Genomic DNA, 17834 nt, shown 5'->3' on the forward strand with positions numbered 1-17834 from the left:
TTTTTCCGTTATTTTTTCATACTTTTATTTTGATTTTTTTTTTCCTTAATTTTTACATTTGTTTTTTTTTCACTTTCTTATTTAGTGGACTTTTCCTTTTAGTTGCCTGATTGCTGATCTAACACCCTGTAATACTGTACTGCAGAATATCACATCAGTTTTAAGCTGACATGCCACCTGTTGGATCCCACTCATTGCAGTGCCTTACAGGCCACCATAGTTGCCTGACCCGAAGGCCATTACTTGGAAACCATTAAAGTCCCCACATTGTGGAGTAATAGTGTCCTCTAATCAATAATATTCTCACCTTCCCCACCCATTGTATAATAATGTCCTTTGTCCTGGCTCCCATCCTGTAATAATATCCTCTGTTTTAGCCTCTATTCTGTAATCCTGCCCCTCATCTTGTAATAGTTGCCCCTATCCCGCAGCTTCTCATTTACACATAAAACACCTCCCCCCCCCCCCGCCTCTTCCCCCCAAAAAGTGATTCTTCTCGCCTGTCCTCCCTCCCACGCTGTGCGGTATCCTGGCCGGTGCAGCGGAGCAGGGTGCTGTATGGTAGTGATATCATGTGAAGTCAGCTGCTGGCCTTTGATTGGTCAGTGGTGTATAGCGATTGTGGTGCAGAGAGCCGGTGACTCCCTGCACCACAATACATTTCAGTTGAGTGTGCATCTGAGGATTCACATTCAGCCGAAATCGGTGATGGCGTTGGCAGCCCCCCCGTTATGCCTCTGGTCTTCGGGGGGCCCCGGTCTAAACCATGCCCCCTCTGCCTTTCCTGTGGAATAGATAAGCCAGAGAAGGTGACATAGCAAAAAAAAAAAAAAAAAAAAAAGAGCTTGAACCTCTATAAACCTCATATAAAATCTTAGTATAAAAAGCCGGCCATAAGAATGTTTGAATAAATAGGTTTATTTTTTTGTGACATATGAATGATTCCACAGACATCCATCCATTGGTAATATTGCTTACAGGAATGCTCGGGTGATTCTAAAATACAAAACCTATTCTCGGATATATTACAGTACATCTGGAAGAAAACAAAGGTGAATAAATTAATAAGTTAATGTTACCCCCTTATATAGTATTTACAGGTGAGACAAAGTGAAAATTCACCATTTTAACAAATCACATAAAATGTTGACAAGATTAAGGCCGGGTCCAGACGTGGCGGATTTGCTGCAGAATTGACCGTACGATACACGAGGAGGCAGTGCTCACAACTCCGTCCACACGACTTTCTAACACGGCTTTTGCCTCGTCTGAACTTACCCTAAATATTCCTATTATTAAGTATTTCCTATTGTAACATTGCACGATTTCCGAATGACAAGACCTGAGGTGCTAAATAACATGGATGAGCTTTATTCAACCAGGTAATCTAGAAGGACTGGTAACACTTCCTTTGGTCCAAGTGTGCAGACCGGGATGCTCTCTCATCTTCTTATGTTTTCATTGCTTGTATTTGATCTGTAAAGAAAACACATGGTAAAAACTAGAAGGGAAACATGAGCACATGTTAAGCAGGTGGGCTCGTCTGTACATTGTGGGCCTCCGACAGACAGCAGACCCCATCTGACAGCAGAATAATGTAGGGGTGTCACTTACTGAGCTACTTGCTGTAGTTTTGATAAAATCACTGTTTTCTCTGCTGCAGATCTAGCAAGCCTCTGAATGCTGAGCTCTGTATAACCCCACCCTCTCCACTGTAAGCTTTATGTGTACACTGTGCATAGGCAGAAAGATGCCATTCAGTGTTGAGGGTGGGCTTATACAGAGCTCATGAATATGGAGGACTACCTGGCAGCAGACTTACAGGTCCTCTAATGATAATCTCCAGCTGATAAAACACTGATGTTATCAAAACTAGCTGTAAGGGACACTGCTAGAATCAAGATCTCTGGCTTAACATTATGCTGCTCACATATTAGTTGGCAAAATCCTGGTGAGTAGAGAGGAGCGAACCCGAAATTAAAAGTTCAAGGTTCATACCGGACACCTATTAGGACTGCTGCAGAGCACAGCGCTCAGCCATTTCCTACAGTGCCATAGGCAATGAATGGAGCAGAGGTGTGCATGCTCTACGTTAGCTGAGTGCTGTACTCTGCAGTAGTCACAAAGACAATGAGCTATTTCCTACAGTGCCATAGGCAATGAATGGAGCAGGGGTGTGCATGCTCTATGTTAGTGCATTGTCTTTAGGACTGCTGCAGAGTCCAGCGCTCAGCCATTTCCTAGTGCCACAGGCAATGAATGGAGCAGAGGTGTGCATGCTCTATGTTAGCGTATTGTCTTTAGGACTGCTGCAGAGTCCAGCGCTCAGCCATTTCCTAGTGCCATAGGCAATGAATGGAGCAGAGGTGTGCATGCTCTATGTTAGCGTATTGTCTTTAGGACTGCTGCAGAGTCCAGCGCTCAGCCATTTCCTAGTGCCATAGGCAATGAATGGAGCAGGGGTGTGCATGCTCTATGTTAGTGCACTGTCTTTAGGACTGCTGCAGAGTCCAGCGCTCAGCCATTTCCTAGTGCCATAGGCAATGAATGGAGCAGAGGTGTGCATGCTCTATGTTAGTGCACTGTCTTTAGGACTGCTGCAGAGTCCAGCGCTCAGCCATTTCCTAGTGCCATAGGCAATGAATGGAGCAGGGGTTAAGCATGTGCAGCACCGCTCAGTAAAGATGGGATTCTGCAAAGTCCGGTTCTCAGGTTAAGGGATAACTTTGAATTAGAAAAATAAATGCAATTACCTAGCAGAAAATCTGATAACCTGACACATGGTATCAAAAAATAATGCCAAATGATACTACCAATATGACCTTTTTTTATCTGTGAATGCCTCATCTGAAGCAGACCTATGGGGGTCTTTGTCCTGACGGGAACAGGAGCATCAATATTAAGCTCTTGTTATGCCATTTTATTGTCCATGTCTGAGCAGAATGTGACACATTTATTCAGATTGAATCAGCAAGCCTACAAGGATTTATACGATTTTCCCATCAATAACCTCATTAATAGAAAGAAAATCCTTTTCATTACTTTACTGAACATCAGACATTTACAAGAGGCATTTTACAGATCATGGCCGCACATAAACCTGGACGTCGTGAACCTCATAACAAAAAAAAAGAAAAGCAATGGGGTTGTAATGCGTGGACACTGTAGACGGATCATTAAAGTGCTCATGTCCAGTAAAACTCCATCATGATGATGAGTCTGCGATAAAATGCAGACTACAAAGAAGTTGTATTAAACATCCGAGTTACCAATCGGCCCCCATAAATATTTTATGGGTCATGAAGTGGATGTAATTATGCATCTGCAGGTAGAATGGTGAACGGATGTAACATGGGAGAATATGGAGGATTACAGCTTTCCGCAGTGTCTCTGTATGGCTGCATATACACTATATGGACACACGTATTAGGACATCTGCAGGAGCTTTTATGGCCTTCCATTCTAAATTCATATACATTAATATGGTATTGGTCCTTCCTTTGCAGCTATAACAGCTCCCGATCTTCTGGGAAGACTTTCTACAAGATTTTGAAGGTGTCTGTTGGGAATTTTTGACTATTCATTCAGAGAAGGGCATTTCTGAGGTCATATACAGATGTTGGAGGAGAGGATCGGGCTCCCAGTTTCTACTCTGCTTCATCCTAATGGTGTTCTGTAGAGTTTAGGTCAGGTCTCTGTGGGGCCAGTCAAGTTCTTCCACACTAAACACCCCCAACCATGTCTTTATGGACCTTGCTTGGTGCACTTGGGCACAGTCATGCGGAACAGAAAATGGCCTTCTCCCAAAGTTGAAAACATGGAATTGTCCAAAATGTTAAGATGAAGCATTAAGATTTCCCTTCCCTAGAACTAGGAAACGTAGGCCGACACATAACAAAAAAAAAACCGATAGGATTATCTCTCCTCCACCAAATTTTACAGTTGGTATAATGCAGTCAGGTGGGTAACGTTTGCCAAAAGGAGACCCGAAAAAATTTGGAGGCAGCAGGAATTGGTGATGGTTTGGACGTGTGTCTTGAAGAGCAGAGCAGAATCAAAGATTACACCCTGGCTGTGGACTTATTAGACAGAGGAAAGTGTCATTAGTAGAGATGGGCGACCCTGAACTTACGAGCTTGGCATTTGTACCAGACAGTTACTGTCCGGTGCTAAACGCCGACCATGGACTTTCCCTGGATGTCCGTAGCAATGTTCAGAGCTTCTGGGCAAGGAGAGAGGAAAAAAAATAGAGCAAAAGAGAGAGTGCGCGAGAGACACAATTTATTTTTTACCCCTTTCCTAGTTTGGGTAACCTTTTATTTTCAATGGGATTCGGGTTGAAGTTTGGCTATGGTTCTGGTACCCGAACCGAACTTTGAAATAAAGTTTGGGTCTGGTACCAGAACCCAAACTTCCACCGGTCTGCCCATCCCTAGTCATTAGTGTGATTGATATGTCTGGTAGGTAAATTGAGTAGGAAGGGGGAACCCAAATGAGTTCAGCTTTGGCTATGCTATGTTGTAGAAAGTGGGAGGAGGAAAAGGCAGATAGCCGCTGTTCTTCTGGACAGAGACTCAATGGGGTCAGAAAGGTAAATCTAGGTGTTAATGGAAAAGTGGTACTGGGAACTGTGAGACTTAGAGTTGTCCCTAGCTGAAGATATAGATGGAGAAGAATAAGGGTCCCAGGGCAGAGCCTTAAGGTACACCAACAGAGAGATGGTGTGTGAATGGGAGACAAACTTAAGCTGGTGAGTGATGATGAAATCCAGGAAAAGGTCAAGGGATGAGAAGATCAGTGGTAGTCAATAGTGTCAAAGGCAGAGGACCAGTGTAGGAGGAGAATGGAGTAATATTGTTTGGCAGTATGCCGGTCTTCTGTGACTTTGGCTTCCAACCTCACCGCTCTACGGAAACGGCCCTAACCAGACTGAAGCTTGTTGGATCAGAGGGGGATCAGAGGGGGAGTAGAGTTCCAGGTGGAAATGTTACACAACACTTAGATAAGAAAAAGGCATCATGAAAAGAACAAGAACAAAGAAAGTTCTCTTGAAGGCAGGAATTGCCATAAAATACCAAAACACTCATTACTTACTACCCTTTGCTCGCACTCACATACATTGTCACTCTAGTGTCTCCTGGACTTCTCCAATCTCTGCAGCCATCACGTGAAGTCCATTAATGTGACTGCTGCAGCCAATCACTGACGGTGATTACTGAAATGGTTGGGAGGAGATTTCTGCGGTTTGTGATTGGCTACAACAGTCACGTATGTAGGTGGCAGGCGACCAATCCAGGGAGAAGTGTGGAGCTGAAGAAACAGGGAATCCATCCGGCAAGAAATGGTGGTTTTGTTATTTTACTCAATTGCTTTTAGCCATCTTTTTCTTGATTAAGTATTAGCAGGATGTTCTCACAAAAGAAGAAAAAAGAAACCCCCCACTAAATTTGCAGGAATCAATCACATTTGTTCCCTTCAGAGGTTACATTATCTCCTAGATAATCATCAGGACATAGCAGACAGATATTCTATTTGGTGGGGGAACGATGCGTAAGGAATAGTGATGAGCGAGCATGCTCGTTACTCGAGATTTACGAGCATGCTCGGGTGCTCGCCGAGTATCTTCAGCGTGCTCGGCCGTTATGTTTGAGTCACGCCATGCGCATGATTTGCGACTGTTTGACAGCTTTAATACATGTGAGGAATGCCTGATTCTTAGGCACATCCAACAGTGAATGAGCCAGAAGGCTGTGTATTGATCTTCTGTACTCCACCCTGGGGTGGAGATATGGTGAACAGCCTCCCACCCACTCTACAGCTGTTCACTAAACCTAGCCCTTAACAAGGCCGATTAACCCCTCTCAGCACTTAGTGTGCTGGAGCATTTTCCTCGGTTCATATCACCAAAGCTAATAACCTCAGTGACACATCTCCCCTCCAGTACTTTGTCACAGGAAGTACAGATGTGTTTGTTCATTAATAGTCATGTGGAAGACATTAAGGGTGGGGGCTGAGTTACAGACATCTAAATCACCCTTTTTAATATGCAACAATGATCAGATGATCAAATAGCTGATTTAGCCAAGAAAAGTTCCCATTGGCCACTCATTTCTTCTGTAATGGTCACTACAGGTAAAATGTGGTGTTACATGAAGACATTCAAATGATTGACGGTCCCTGTAAAAAGATTGCTGGGAAATGCCTGAGAACTGCTGCATTTTAGAGGCTCTCCAAACAGGTTCACAGAGAGGGGTTACAAACAGGGGACCCCCTCCAAGTCCCATCCATGTAAGAAAACTAGCCATTACAACTTTCCTCGGGGCTGTCTGACTGGTGTGGCGTCTTCTATGATGTCCATATGAGAACACCTTTTCTAATTGCAGCCATTGCAACATTCCTCCCCTGCTTTCTCTATCCTTGTGTCAGTCTTTACTGTCATTCCAGCAAGATTCGGATGGACAATGCTATAGTTTTCCACAGACGTCATTACATAAAAGGATTCAGCGTTTCTCTGTATAGCGCTGCACAGCAAAGACGTACTGTGCGGACCTGTGATACAAAGGGGACAGCAGCGCTGCGGTATATACTGTACACGGTCACCAAAGTCTGGCCGTGAGCAGCATAACAGACAGAGGTAATGTAGACAGTAAATCAACTCTGACATCTAGTGGCCACTGTCTGCACTGCTAGAGGAACATCACAAAGAACAGTCATCCATACAAAGTGCGGGAATGGAGGCTAAAAACACAATTATTGCTTTTTAATACATCCAAAACACTGACATTATTCTTCTATTCCATCAAACTTAAGCTATTTACAACAACTGTATAATACGCTAAATTACACACTAATAAAACATCCTGATTATTGAATGCGATCTCATATTTAATAGCAGTGATGACATTAGAGCGTTGTATAGTGAGTAGCCTGTGCAGATTTGTCAGCACACAGTCCTCGCCATTGAAGTGAACATGAGGAGATAATCCCCCTCTAAGACATAGGGACACGATACGATAAAGAGGACCTGCTGCCACATTTTACTGGCATGATGAAGTGACTGAAGATGTGAAAAAAACAACAAAAAAAAAAAACATTTTAATTTCTGATCTCAGCGTATAAAGTTTTATAGGCTCATTTCCACTATACCCAAGGGGATGTAAGCAGAGATTCTTCCCTGGGGGCGGGGAATTACTTTTTCCTGTGTATGACGTTGCCCAATCATAAGCAGGAGGCGTCATGCAGGGGGAAAAAGAACACGTCCCAGTGACCGTCAGACCCGACTTTCTCTATATGATATGGCAAGACTGTCTAACCAGATCACACAGATCTCGCTGCTGGCAATTATTGTGAAGGGGGAGGAGAGCAGAGCTCCCAGGAAAAATGCTCTAGTACCCGGGATACCTGCAGAGCCGTGTATGTGACAAGCACTGATCGCATACTGCAGCTCTTATCTCACTGTATGACAGTGCTGTGAAATGAGAGCTTTAGGGTGCGATCAGTGCTTGTCACATATGGCGAGCCACATCTATGCCAGGCATAGGGGAATAATGCTTCGGTACCTGGGATAGATGCAGAGCTGTATATGTGACAAGCACTGATTGTACACTACAGCTTTTATCTTACTGTATGACAGTGTAGTGAAATTAGAGCTTTAGGGTGCGATCAGTGCTTGTCACATATGGCGCTCTACATTTATCCCAGGCATCAGAGAATAATGCCTCGATGCCTGGGATAGATGCAGAAAGGTGAATGTAATGACACATAGCTCTGCTCTCTTTGCCCTGCATGGTAATAATAGCTGGCAGTGAGATCTGTGTGATCTGGTTAGACAAATTTTATCATATTACACAGAAAAAGTTGGTTCTATCTCTTGGGGACTTTTTTTTTTATTGCATGAAAACTCCTCCACAAGACTGGGCAACGTCTTAACAGGGGGAAAAAGTAAACCTTAGTTTACAAGCGAATATCATGGAAATGAGCAATATAATTTTTTTTTTACTCAAATCTTCATCTGGTTCATCATGCTGTGGCCAGTTTAGCACCTAAAATGTGGTGAGAGGTCCTCTTTAAATAGAAAGCTGCCAATCAGTGGAGTGGGCGGTGTTACACAGAGCTCAGCATTCAGAGCACTGCTAGATCAGCAGCAGAGAAAACTGTGATTTTGTCAAGACTGCAGCAAGCAGTAAAGTGACACATCGCTGGAATCGGTCACGGCCTCTACATTATACTCCTCTCGGATTGACCGATTCCCTATAATAGGAGCCACAAAAATCGACCCCCTACTGGTAATGCAGAGGTGGATATACAATTTGTGACACCTATGCAACTGCATTGGGATGTGGGGGATGGGGGCAATAGATTATGGGGCCCAAAAAGCAGCTTCCCTCACATCTAAGGTATTAATGAATTTCATAGCTCACAATTACTGGTGGATATAAATATAAGGGGGGCTCTATGGGGAGCAATTATGGAAGCAAGGGGCCAATATACTGTTCTGGCATCAGGCCCTTTTGCTCTGTCTGCTCAGATGTTGTAGCTTTCTGTACACGACGAGCCGGCTTACAGTCCAGGAGCTTATACTGTCACGTTCCTGGTGTCTCCAGAAGCTGTATGACTGACAGCTCATGAGTGGAGTCTATTGAGTGACAGCGCAGCTCCGCCATTGAAACCGCCAGCGGCTTCACGCACAAGAGTGGGAATTACTGCCAAGATGAGAGAGGGAATAACTCATGTCTAATTCTTATTGTGAGATTTAATTTAAGCAGTGTAAATGCAGAGAGAGTTGGCCTGCTTCTATTATTAAGCTGTATAATACTGAGCCAAGTCCAAAAATAATATCTACAGTATATACACATTACACATACACACAGGAAACACACATACCCTTTATTATACATATTACACACAGCCCTAAATATTGTGTGATGTGCTGCAACAAATGACAAGAATACAGAAAAAGAAATATTTAGGACTCTAGAAAATAGTGTTTGCAGCGCAGGTATTTCCATAAGCTCCTATGAGAAGTGCTCACTATGGCTGGTATAGAATTACACTTTCAGCCTCAAAAAAGGAGATTGAAGGCAATAAAACCAAAAACAGGATAAGCAAATGAAATGCTGATGTACTCACTGTGTGATTTGGTCTGATAGCAGGAGAAATGGAAATAATAATATGAAATGAAGGCGACAAAAAGAAGCAGCGGTGATGAACCCAAAGAGCGGCACTTACCCTGCAGCCAATCCACCCCCTCCTGGAGACCCTCGCCCTTCAGTCCATCACTCGCACTGGAAGACACAGGAGAACAGTCCACATTGGTATATCTTATATAATGCCGCCTTAGTGGGCAGAGAGCAGCGGGACAGACCTTACTTTTATCTAATAAAGTGCCATGTGTTGTGATGGGGACATTGGACAACCCTGACGCCTCCAAGACATGGATGTGAATGGAAAGGAGAAAGCCTTGTGTTATTGCTGCTAGTCCCATAGATTCAGTACAAACAGGGGACAACTGGTCTTGTGTTTGGTCGGGTCCCAGTGATCCAAGACTTATCACCTATCCTTGGCCTAATTCTAGAAAAATCCCAAAACACCAATCAAGAATTAATGCAAAGTGATGTTGATAGTGATGCAAAACCCCTTTACCTTTTAAACTTTTGCTCCAGTTCAAACCAACCAAAAGTCTATAGGCTAAGTACACCTATACATACTTTTTTTTTATTGTTCTTTTGCTTCTTAAATAAAAGTTGAGCACATTTTGAAAATAGTTTTCATTGAAAATAATCTACCTTTTTGAAGCTGCAGTGTCTGTGGGCAACTTATCTAGCTGATCAATCTGCAAAAATGTTCCAAATCTGTAAGATCATTCACAGTTCTCTCAGCTGTCTCTAGTCTCAGTGTTGGAAATAACCGCAGGAAGTGGGTTGTACACAGATCTCCAGGATGTGGGCAGGGGAGAAAGTATATAGAGTCTCAGGGAGGGGAGCGAAAACAGGTGATAGACAATGAGGGAAGCACAGGAGTAAATAAATGAAGGAAATAAGCTTTTCTGATCTATGAGATACTGAAGACAGCAGCACCCTGGATACACACCGTCCTGACATCCTGCCTTTATTACTTGGCGGGACACTCACACAATAGAAAAATCTGTAAGGTGATTAGCTGCAAACTACAGATCAGGGATTCTTAAACTGAATGATTAGTGCAATTTTATTATATTTAGTGCAATTATATAATATAAATGGAAACTATTCAGAAATGTAAAAATAGAAAAAACCATGTCAAAGGTTTCTATAGCCTTTAAAAGGGTATTCTGACTCTGCTTAATTCTGAATCAAGAGGTGTTAGGGTTGGTGACATCATATCTACAGATATTTGCTGGGTTGTGTGCACAAGCGCCAGCTATCGTGCTCCAATTCTATTCAAATGTAAGTGAGCGAAGCTGGGAAACCTCTTTAAATGGAGTCTGTCAGCACAAAATGACCGTAAGTGCTTGGTGTACCCTAGGTGTGGCCAAACATTTAAGTGCACCTTCTAACCTGCTTGTTTTCCCAGCCTCCACCACTCCTCTTCTTTGACTGACATCTCTGGCTTTATAGAACAAGAGAAGGGAGGAGATAAATGGAAAACAAGTAGGTGCAAAGGTGTAATTAAATGTTTGGCCACAACAAGGGTGCACTGAGCGCCTGTTCTTGGTGTGTACATTCATTCTTTGCTGAGAGACTCCCTTTAAGGGTCTACTCTCAAGGGGCAGTAATGAAAAGAATTTTATGCTGTATATAACGGTAGAGGTAAAGTGTATATGCTATCACCAATTCTTATCCACCTGTGGCAGAGAGATCTACAGTGTAAATCCACAACATATAAATGAATGCCTCGGATGTCACCCCATGTACACAGACCCCTAAACTTTAGACCATAGTGAAGATAAGAAAGCGGAGCAACGCTCCAGGATAGACATCTGCAATAAACACATTTCTACACAATAAAATCGACCTATGTACATTAAGGAAACATAGCAATTCATCCATCATTTCCTAAAAAACGTAACTATTTCATTTTCAAAATACTGTGCCCCGGTGCATCATCATTTATAAAGCAACAGATATTGTATTACGCCGTATCTTTCCTCCTGATTACTTCTTTACAGTATGAACAGCAATAAAAGAGTTTTCACAGTCTTCAGAAACTTTGTCGGCCACTTCTTTCCTCAGGACACACATTACTCAGGTCGTGAAACTCAGATCCCAAGTCACAATTACACTGATGATTTATTGGAATGGAAGTTTTGGTTATTAATATCAAATGATGGAACGTTTAACACTTTAAAAACTGGATGGGGGGGCTGCCATACTGGAGATGCACATTGTGGTAAATCATAGATAGTGGTCCCTAAGAATAAGCTCGTTTCGCTAGAGGACAGTAAGGATCTACAATCAGGAGCTCATAGATTGAAGGGTGGCTGTGGGTATACGTGTGAACATGCTGGAAGCCATCAAGCCCCGTATGTACGTATGTATGTATGAATGAATGAATGAATGAATGAATGAAGACACTGAACCACGGAGCAGGGAGAGCGTTCATGGAGTAAGAGTGATTGATACCAAAATCTGGCACCTTGGTGAGGAAGGATGGAGCAGGCGCTAGTACTTTCAGCTGTAGATCTGTGGACATGTTCACATTTTGAATAAGGACATTCCTTTTTTTTGGAACAGAAAAAGAGAATTAATGTTCTAAACAAATCTGTTGCAAAACTGAAGCAAACAGAAGTAGGACCCCATTGATTAATATGGAGTCAGTCTGTTTTTTTTTTGGAGTCAGTTTTTAGAACGGAAGAAAAATTTCTGCATGCTGCACTTTTTCTTCTATACCAGAACCAAGAAGAAGAGGTCCTTCTACTTCCGCTTACACCAGTTATGCAACGGTTTTATTTGGGACATTAATTCAGTTTTTCTAAAAATCACAGGTGTGAACATAGCCTTAGGACTCATTCAGACGTCCGTTTTTCACATACAGCCATAATAGTCCATGCTGGTGTTCACCGTGGGTCCGGGAAAAAAAAGAATCACTGAGGCAAATCTGTGGGTCCATTAAAATCAAGGATAATACACACGTGGTCAAAATTGTTGGTACCCCTCGTTTAATGAAAGAAAAACCCACAATGGTCACAGAAATAACTTGAATCTGACAAAAGTAATAATAAATTAAAAATCTATGAAAATGAACAAGTGAAAGTCAGACATTGCTTTTCAGCTTCCACAAAATGTAAAAAAAAATTAAACTCATGAAATTGGCCTGGACAGAAATGATTTTTAATCAAATAACGCATGGACAGCACACCGTCCCATGCTATTATATTATCATAGGGCTGTTCAGATGAACAATTTTTTCCCCCGTCTGAGCATGTGGAAAAAATAAATAAAAAAAATAAAAAATGTCAGGATGCACTAATTTATTTCAAGTCTATGGGTGCATTAAAAGAAAAAAAATGAAAATAAAATTGGATTTCACATGGAACACCCGATATTTACGGAAACATTTCTATTAACCTAGGAAACTAGATTTGATCATGTACATTTTTTAGTGTAGATGTATGAAAAACGGATTACACACGGACGTAAAAAATGGACACATTGATGGCAAACGGATGAAAATTGGAAAAAGAAAAAAAGTTTTCTGGATGAAACTCAGACGATTTCTGTACTCTCGTCTGAAGGGGCCCTAAGTGGCACAGACAAATGCCAGGTAAATGCATCAGAAGGTGCCAAAGCATCAGACTAACGAGTCTTTATTAAACATCAGATCAGTGTACGGACTTTTCCCTGTCTGAACTGTAACCTATTCTGTGTGCGTGTGAGAACCAGAAGTAGTGGGAAAGCCTGCGAGTGGTGTCAGGGGCCACGCTGGATCTCCAATAATGCCCGGCAAATTTACTAGGAATGTTCCATCTATTTCCCTCACTGTGATCCTCTACAATGGAGCGTCCCTTATATTCAATAGCAGACGCTCTCCGGATCTGCTGACTATAAGGACAAATATTATCCTAAGAGATAGAACATGTCATAATAGGACCAAAAAGAAAATACCAAGCACGACTGCAGTGTGACGTTTCCCCTTTACTGTTGTAGTAACGATTTCTGCGATGTGCGGCCCGGGGACCACCGGCCTGCGGTTTATAGGCTCTAATAGCAAACAAAAAGCCCTCTCCGGTGCCCACACAACTCCTCAATAATAGAACCATTACCAAATATGCCACGGCTTGTCCTTGATGTTCTCTAAACACAGCAGCTGAGAGACCTTCACCGATGACAGGGAGTCTCGAAGGTCCATTTTGTTAGCGAAAAACAAAATTGGTATCCGTCTGTGCTTAATGTCTGGGGAATAGAGGGGAAAAGCGTTATTTAAAAGTAAATTAGAAGCAGGATGTAAGTTGTGTGGATGTGAAAGAAGAGCATTCAAGACGGCGGCGGCGGTGAACCATTGTGGTATCGGCACAGTAAGGCTGTGTACAGGGTTTTTTGATGCAGTCAAAAAACATGGAGTTTTCCAATGGGAACTGCTGCAGGAAACGCTCCTTCTTTGAGGAGTTGTTGAAGGAGTTTTTTCTTACCTGAAGCAGTTTTGAAAGCTTTTTTGCAGCCTTTATGCTATGTACACATTGATTCGTTTTGCTTTCTGCGGGTTTTTTGAGCAGAAACTCTCCAAATCCTCTTCCAAATATCAAATCTCCTCAAAAAACTCAGTTTCTGCTCCAAAAATTCTGCAAAAAGACTCGCGGGGGGTGTGCACACACCCCTCCACTATGTGCACAAGGGGTCTTTCTGATGATTTTCCAAAGTAGAAACTGAGCGGAAACTCAATGTTTTTAAGGAGATTTGAAAAATTTCCACTCAGTTTCAGCTCCAAAATCTTCTTGAAAATCTGTGTGTGTACATAGCCTTAGATTGGACCTTTTTCCAGAAGATAATATCCATTTTTTAATCCTGTACAACATCTTTACCCCTACAAATACTCTTTAAATTAGTTCTCTATTGATTTTGTGAAAAACACACCTATACAAGTGCTGTATTTTCCAGGTGTTTTCTTCCATGTGACAAATGAAGCAACATGTCAATTTCAAAGGAAATTACAGAAATGAAAAAATAAAATGAACTTAGGTACTTTCAGTTTAAAGAAGCCCTCCTCCTCCTCACATTATAGTTTTTATCCTCTTACTATCTTGCAGTCATCATATTATACACTGTGTACTTACAATTGCTCATTTTGCCTTTCTACCCAGATAATTCTTCTCTTTTCTCTGCTCTGCTCTATGTAGGAACAGGAAGTCTCTTGTCCCTGCATTTATCATTCCCCTCTTCAACTCCTGACCCAGCTGCTTCCCCCTCCCCCTGCCAGGGACTTTTGCAGTGACTGATAACTCATACAGGGAAAATGGACTTTCTGTTTCTACATAAAGCTTAGAAGGATTCAACTAGTCAGTTATTAATCACGTGATGTTATAGATCTAATGGAAAAGAGAAGGATAATCTGGGTAGAAAGGCAAAATGAGCAATTGTAAGTGCACAGTGCTATATAATACGATGACTGCAATATATTAAGAAGATAAAAACTTTGATGTGAGGAGGAGGAGAAGAAGTGCTTCTTTAAGCTCAGAAAGGACCAAATTGAGACTGGAAGATGGTGGGGCCCCCGCTGATTACCAGTGTTACATCTCTGTGGCTAGTCTGAAACACCATTTCTGGGAGACATAAAAGCAGAATTTTGAGAAAGCATGCTTAAGAGTCACTGTTTCTGGAGAAATACAAGTATTTACTAAGACAACATGAAAATCCAGCACATTAGACAGGTGGTATATAATGGAATAAAATGTTTTCTTTTCCACAGTTGGCGGCATCAGAATAAAGCTCCAGGTCCGGCAAGTCATCGCACATACCATGTGACTTTCAGGAGAATCAGTGACAGGGAATGTGTTTCCACAGCGCACAGATCACATGCCGACAGCGGCAGCAGAAAGTGACCGATGCACTAATGACTAGGAAGCGCCAGGCACACGGGTCATTATTGCTTCTTCGCAGCACAATAGTGGGAAGCTGCAGAATTCTGATGCAAGTTTTTATTATTTTTTTCCGTGAAGATTTGCAGTGCAGAACTGAACATTTACATGCAGAAACAATGCAAGTGGCATACATTAGATTGGCATCAACTACGTTAAAAAAAAGAAAGTGAAGCAGCTGGGTCATTAAAATCATTCCGTGTCACTTGCTCCTTTTTGTCAAGCCTCATTTTTTACTTTTCCAAGTTTAAAATCTGCACCAAATATGCAGAGTGTGAATTTAGCTTTAAAGGTAACATTCCTCTGCAAAAAGGATTCGATTTCTTGCACATTTCACCCTTTATAGCTGCAGCATAAAATGAACATGGTGGAGGTGAAATCCACAGCACTGGTCAATTTACACTTTGGATTTTCCCAGGAGCTTATGAATGAGCTTCAGAGTAATCCTATTCCTAATTCTGGTCCTGTAATGTACAGTGGATTTGCTCCTTGGGAACGTACCCCTAAGGGTATGACCACACAGGACTGAAAACCTGCAGTCAAATTTTCAACAGCAAAAAGCGAACCAAATGGAGCAGGGTTTTTTTTGTTAGAGATTTTATTGAGTAAATGCTGCAGATGTGAAATCAGGAGGGAAAGTTTGTAGCATAAATTGACGAACTGTTCACCTGCGCCGCTGATGGAATTACATTGTAGGCTTTGTGATATTGTGTGTGATGAAGGAGACTTGGTAAAAATCTCATGCACAATGCTACTACTGTAAGGTTATGTGCACGTTTGGATTTTGCAGCAGAAAAAGCTGCTGCAGATACTAGAGTGATGTTAGGAAAAATGCTGTGTAAAATATCTGTACGTTTTACCTGTTCATTTTAATGGGCAAAAAATGCTGCAAAAATTGACAATGCTGTAGAGTTGAAAAAACACTGAAGGTTCAAATCTGTAAAAATACGCGGCATGTGCAGGAGATTCCAGAAATCTCAGTTACTTTGCTGCTACTGTAAAACACTGAGGTTTCTACACGTCAAAAACATGGGAATAAAGTGGCAAAATTGCAACGAGTGAAAAAGCCCTACATTTTCCCCATGTAAAATTTGCAGTGTATTTGATACAAAGTGACAAATCTTGCAGGAAAAAAACAAAACAATAATCTGATATCCTAAGTGTCTCATCAATATATCTAAAGTCTTTTTGAAAGAGACAGAAGGCTGCGAACTCCTCAGGTTGTCTGTTAAGTTAAAGGTGTATAACCATCTCCAAGATCCTATCCCAATATGTAGTAGGTGTAATAATAATAATATCAGCAAATACCTCCAATTAGAAATGTAGTATAGTTCTTCTGATTCGCTATGTCGAATACCCCATGTGCAGGGCATTGTAGTAGCTTAGGTATCCATGGTTATGACTACTAACAACTAACTGTCACTATATAAGTGGTCGTAACCATGGATACCTAAGCTTCTGCAATGTCCTACACATGGGGTAAATGACATAGCGAATCAGAAAAACTGTACTACATTTCTAATTGAAGATATTTGCTAATATTATTATTACACCTACTACATTTTGGGATAGAATCTTGCAGATTGGCATACCCCTTTATACATTAAATGAAAGTCGGCGAGTCCGACCAACCATCAGATGTTTACGAGGGGCCTCAGAGTCTCCCCCGACAGATGATATTAGAGAGGGGAAAAATCGGAAATTGGAATTGCAATCTCAGAGCCTTTTTATTTTCAAAGGGAGATAAAGCGATCTCCGGAGAGTCGGCAGGGAGAAAATCTCCTCTCTCCCTGCTGAAAAAAACATGAATGCTCAGCCGAGAACTCATTTGTAAGGTGGAATCGGGAGAGGTAGCGGTCTGCCGAATGAAGGTGTATGGCTCGTCCATTAATCCGCAGACTTAGGTAACCCTGTATTGAAGGCTTTTTCCCATACAACCAGGGATACATCGGGTGATAAGACAGCGACTAGTCAGTGTGCAGAAGAAGATGCCAGATGATGCATCTTAGAAGGGTAAGACATGGCGGGACCTCCTTATAAACATTCACAAAGAACCATTTTGCTAAATTATACATTCAGGAGGATCAAAATATAAATTTTATATAAAGAAAAAAAAATCCTCACATGGTGGAAAATCTATCTAATCTAGGAGTATAAATGATCTAATACCGCACAAAACCATTTTGTAGACAGAGGCTCTTCAACCCTGCGAGCCGAGAGATGTACAGAACTTTTGGTGTCATCTCGCTCTTCAAGCGTCCAAGCTTTAGACGGGTCACAATGTGTTTAATACGCACATATGGCAAGACGACAAAAGAAGACCGACACGCTGCGCTTGCCCACAGTATGAAAGCTGTTGCCTTGGCATTGTGTGCCAAGAGGGCCAGGAGTCACAGCGAGCAACGTCACTGGCCTGACTCTAAAAAAGACCTGGCAGGAACATTAGGAGCAATTAAAATTGATAAACGATGTCAGTAATGGAAAGTAACCCAACATTAAAAACTTTCAAACAAGTTAAAAAAGAGATGAAAGCATTGTACAACAATCCGGAGGCGTCACGAGAAGCTGTGATGGCCGCAGTAGGCTCGGCATTGTCGTGATATTACAAAACTTTTTTGGAGGAGGTTTATCACAATGGACATTTGTCACGTATCTATAGGATGTGATCAATGAGGGGTTTTCCCCTCTGGGACCTCCAACATCATTACAATTGAAAGTCTATGGACCTAACAGTCCTTTGGGCATTGAGTGACACATGTCCGACCACCTCTTCATTTTAGGGCTC

The 17834-nt window shown here is 41.9% G+C and overlaps 1 protein-coding gene across 2 annotated transcripts in view; it reads right to left on the bottom strand.

The window, feature by feature from the left end:
* Positions 1–941: 941 nt before the first annotated feature.
* ARL6 (ARF like GTPase 6) overlaps positions 942–17834 on the bottom strand; it is a 65069-nt gene continuing 48176 nt past the window's right edge. Inside the window, exons 5-7 of one of the 2 annotated variants that reach the window (XM_073670801.1) lie at positions 13241–13370; positions 9229–9284; positions 942–1476 (exon numbers count right to left, since the gene is read on the bottom strand). In XM_073670801.1, coding sequence (XP_073526902.1) covers positions 1451–1476; positions 9229–9284; positions 13241–13370 — 212 coding nt within the window. In that variant the 3' untranslated portion in view covers positions 942–1450. The remainder of the gene's footprint in view (positions 1477–9228; positions 9285–13240; positions 13371–17834) is intronic. The other variant, XM_073670800.1, reaches the window with a different exon arrangement.

Source organism: Phyllobates terribilis, unplaced genomic scaffold, assembly GCF_046119375.1.
Source record: "Phyllobates terribilis strain yellow unplaced genomic scaffold, ASM4611937v1 Scaffold_2__4_contigs__length_985480577, whole genome shotgun sequence".
Lineage (NCBI taxonomy): Eukaryota > Metazoa > Chordata > Amphibia > Anura > Dendrobatidae > Phyllobates > Phyllobates terribilis.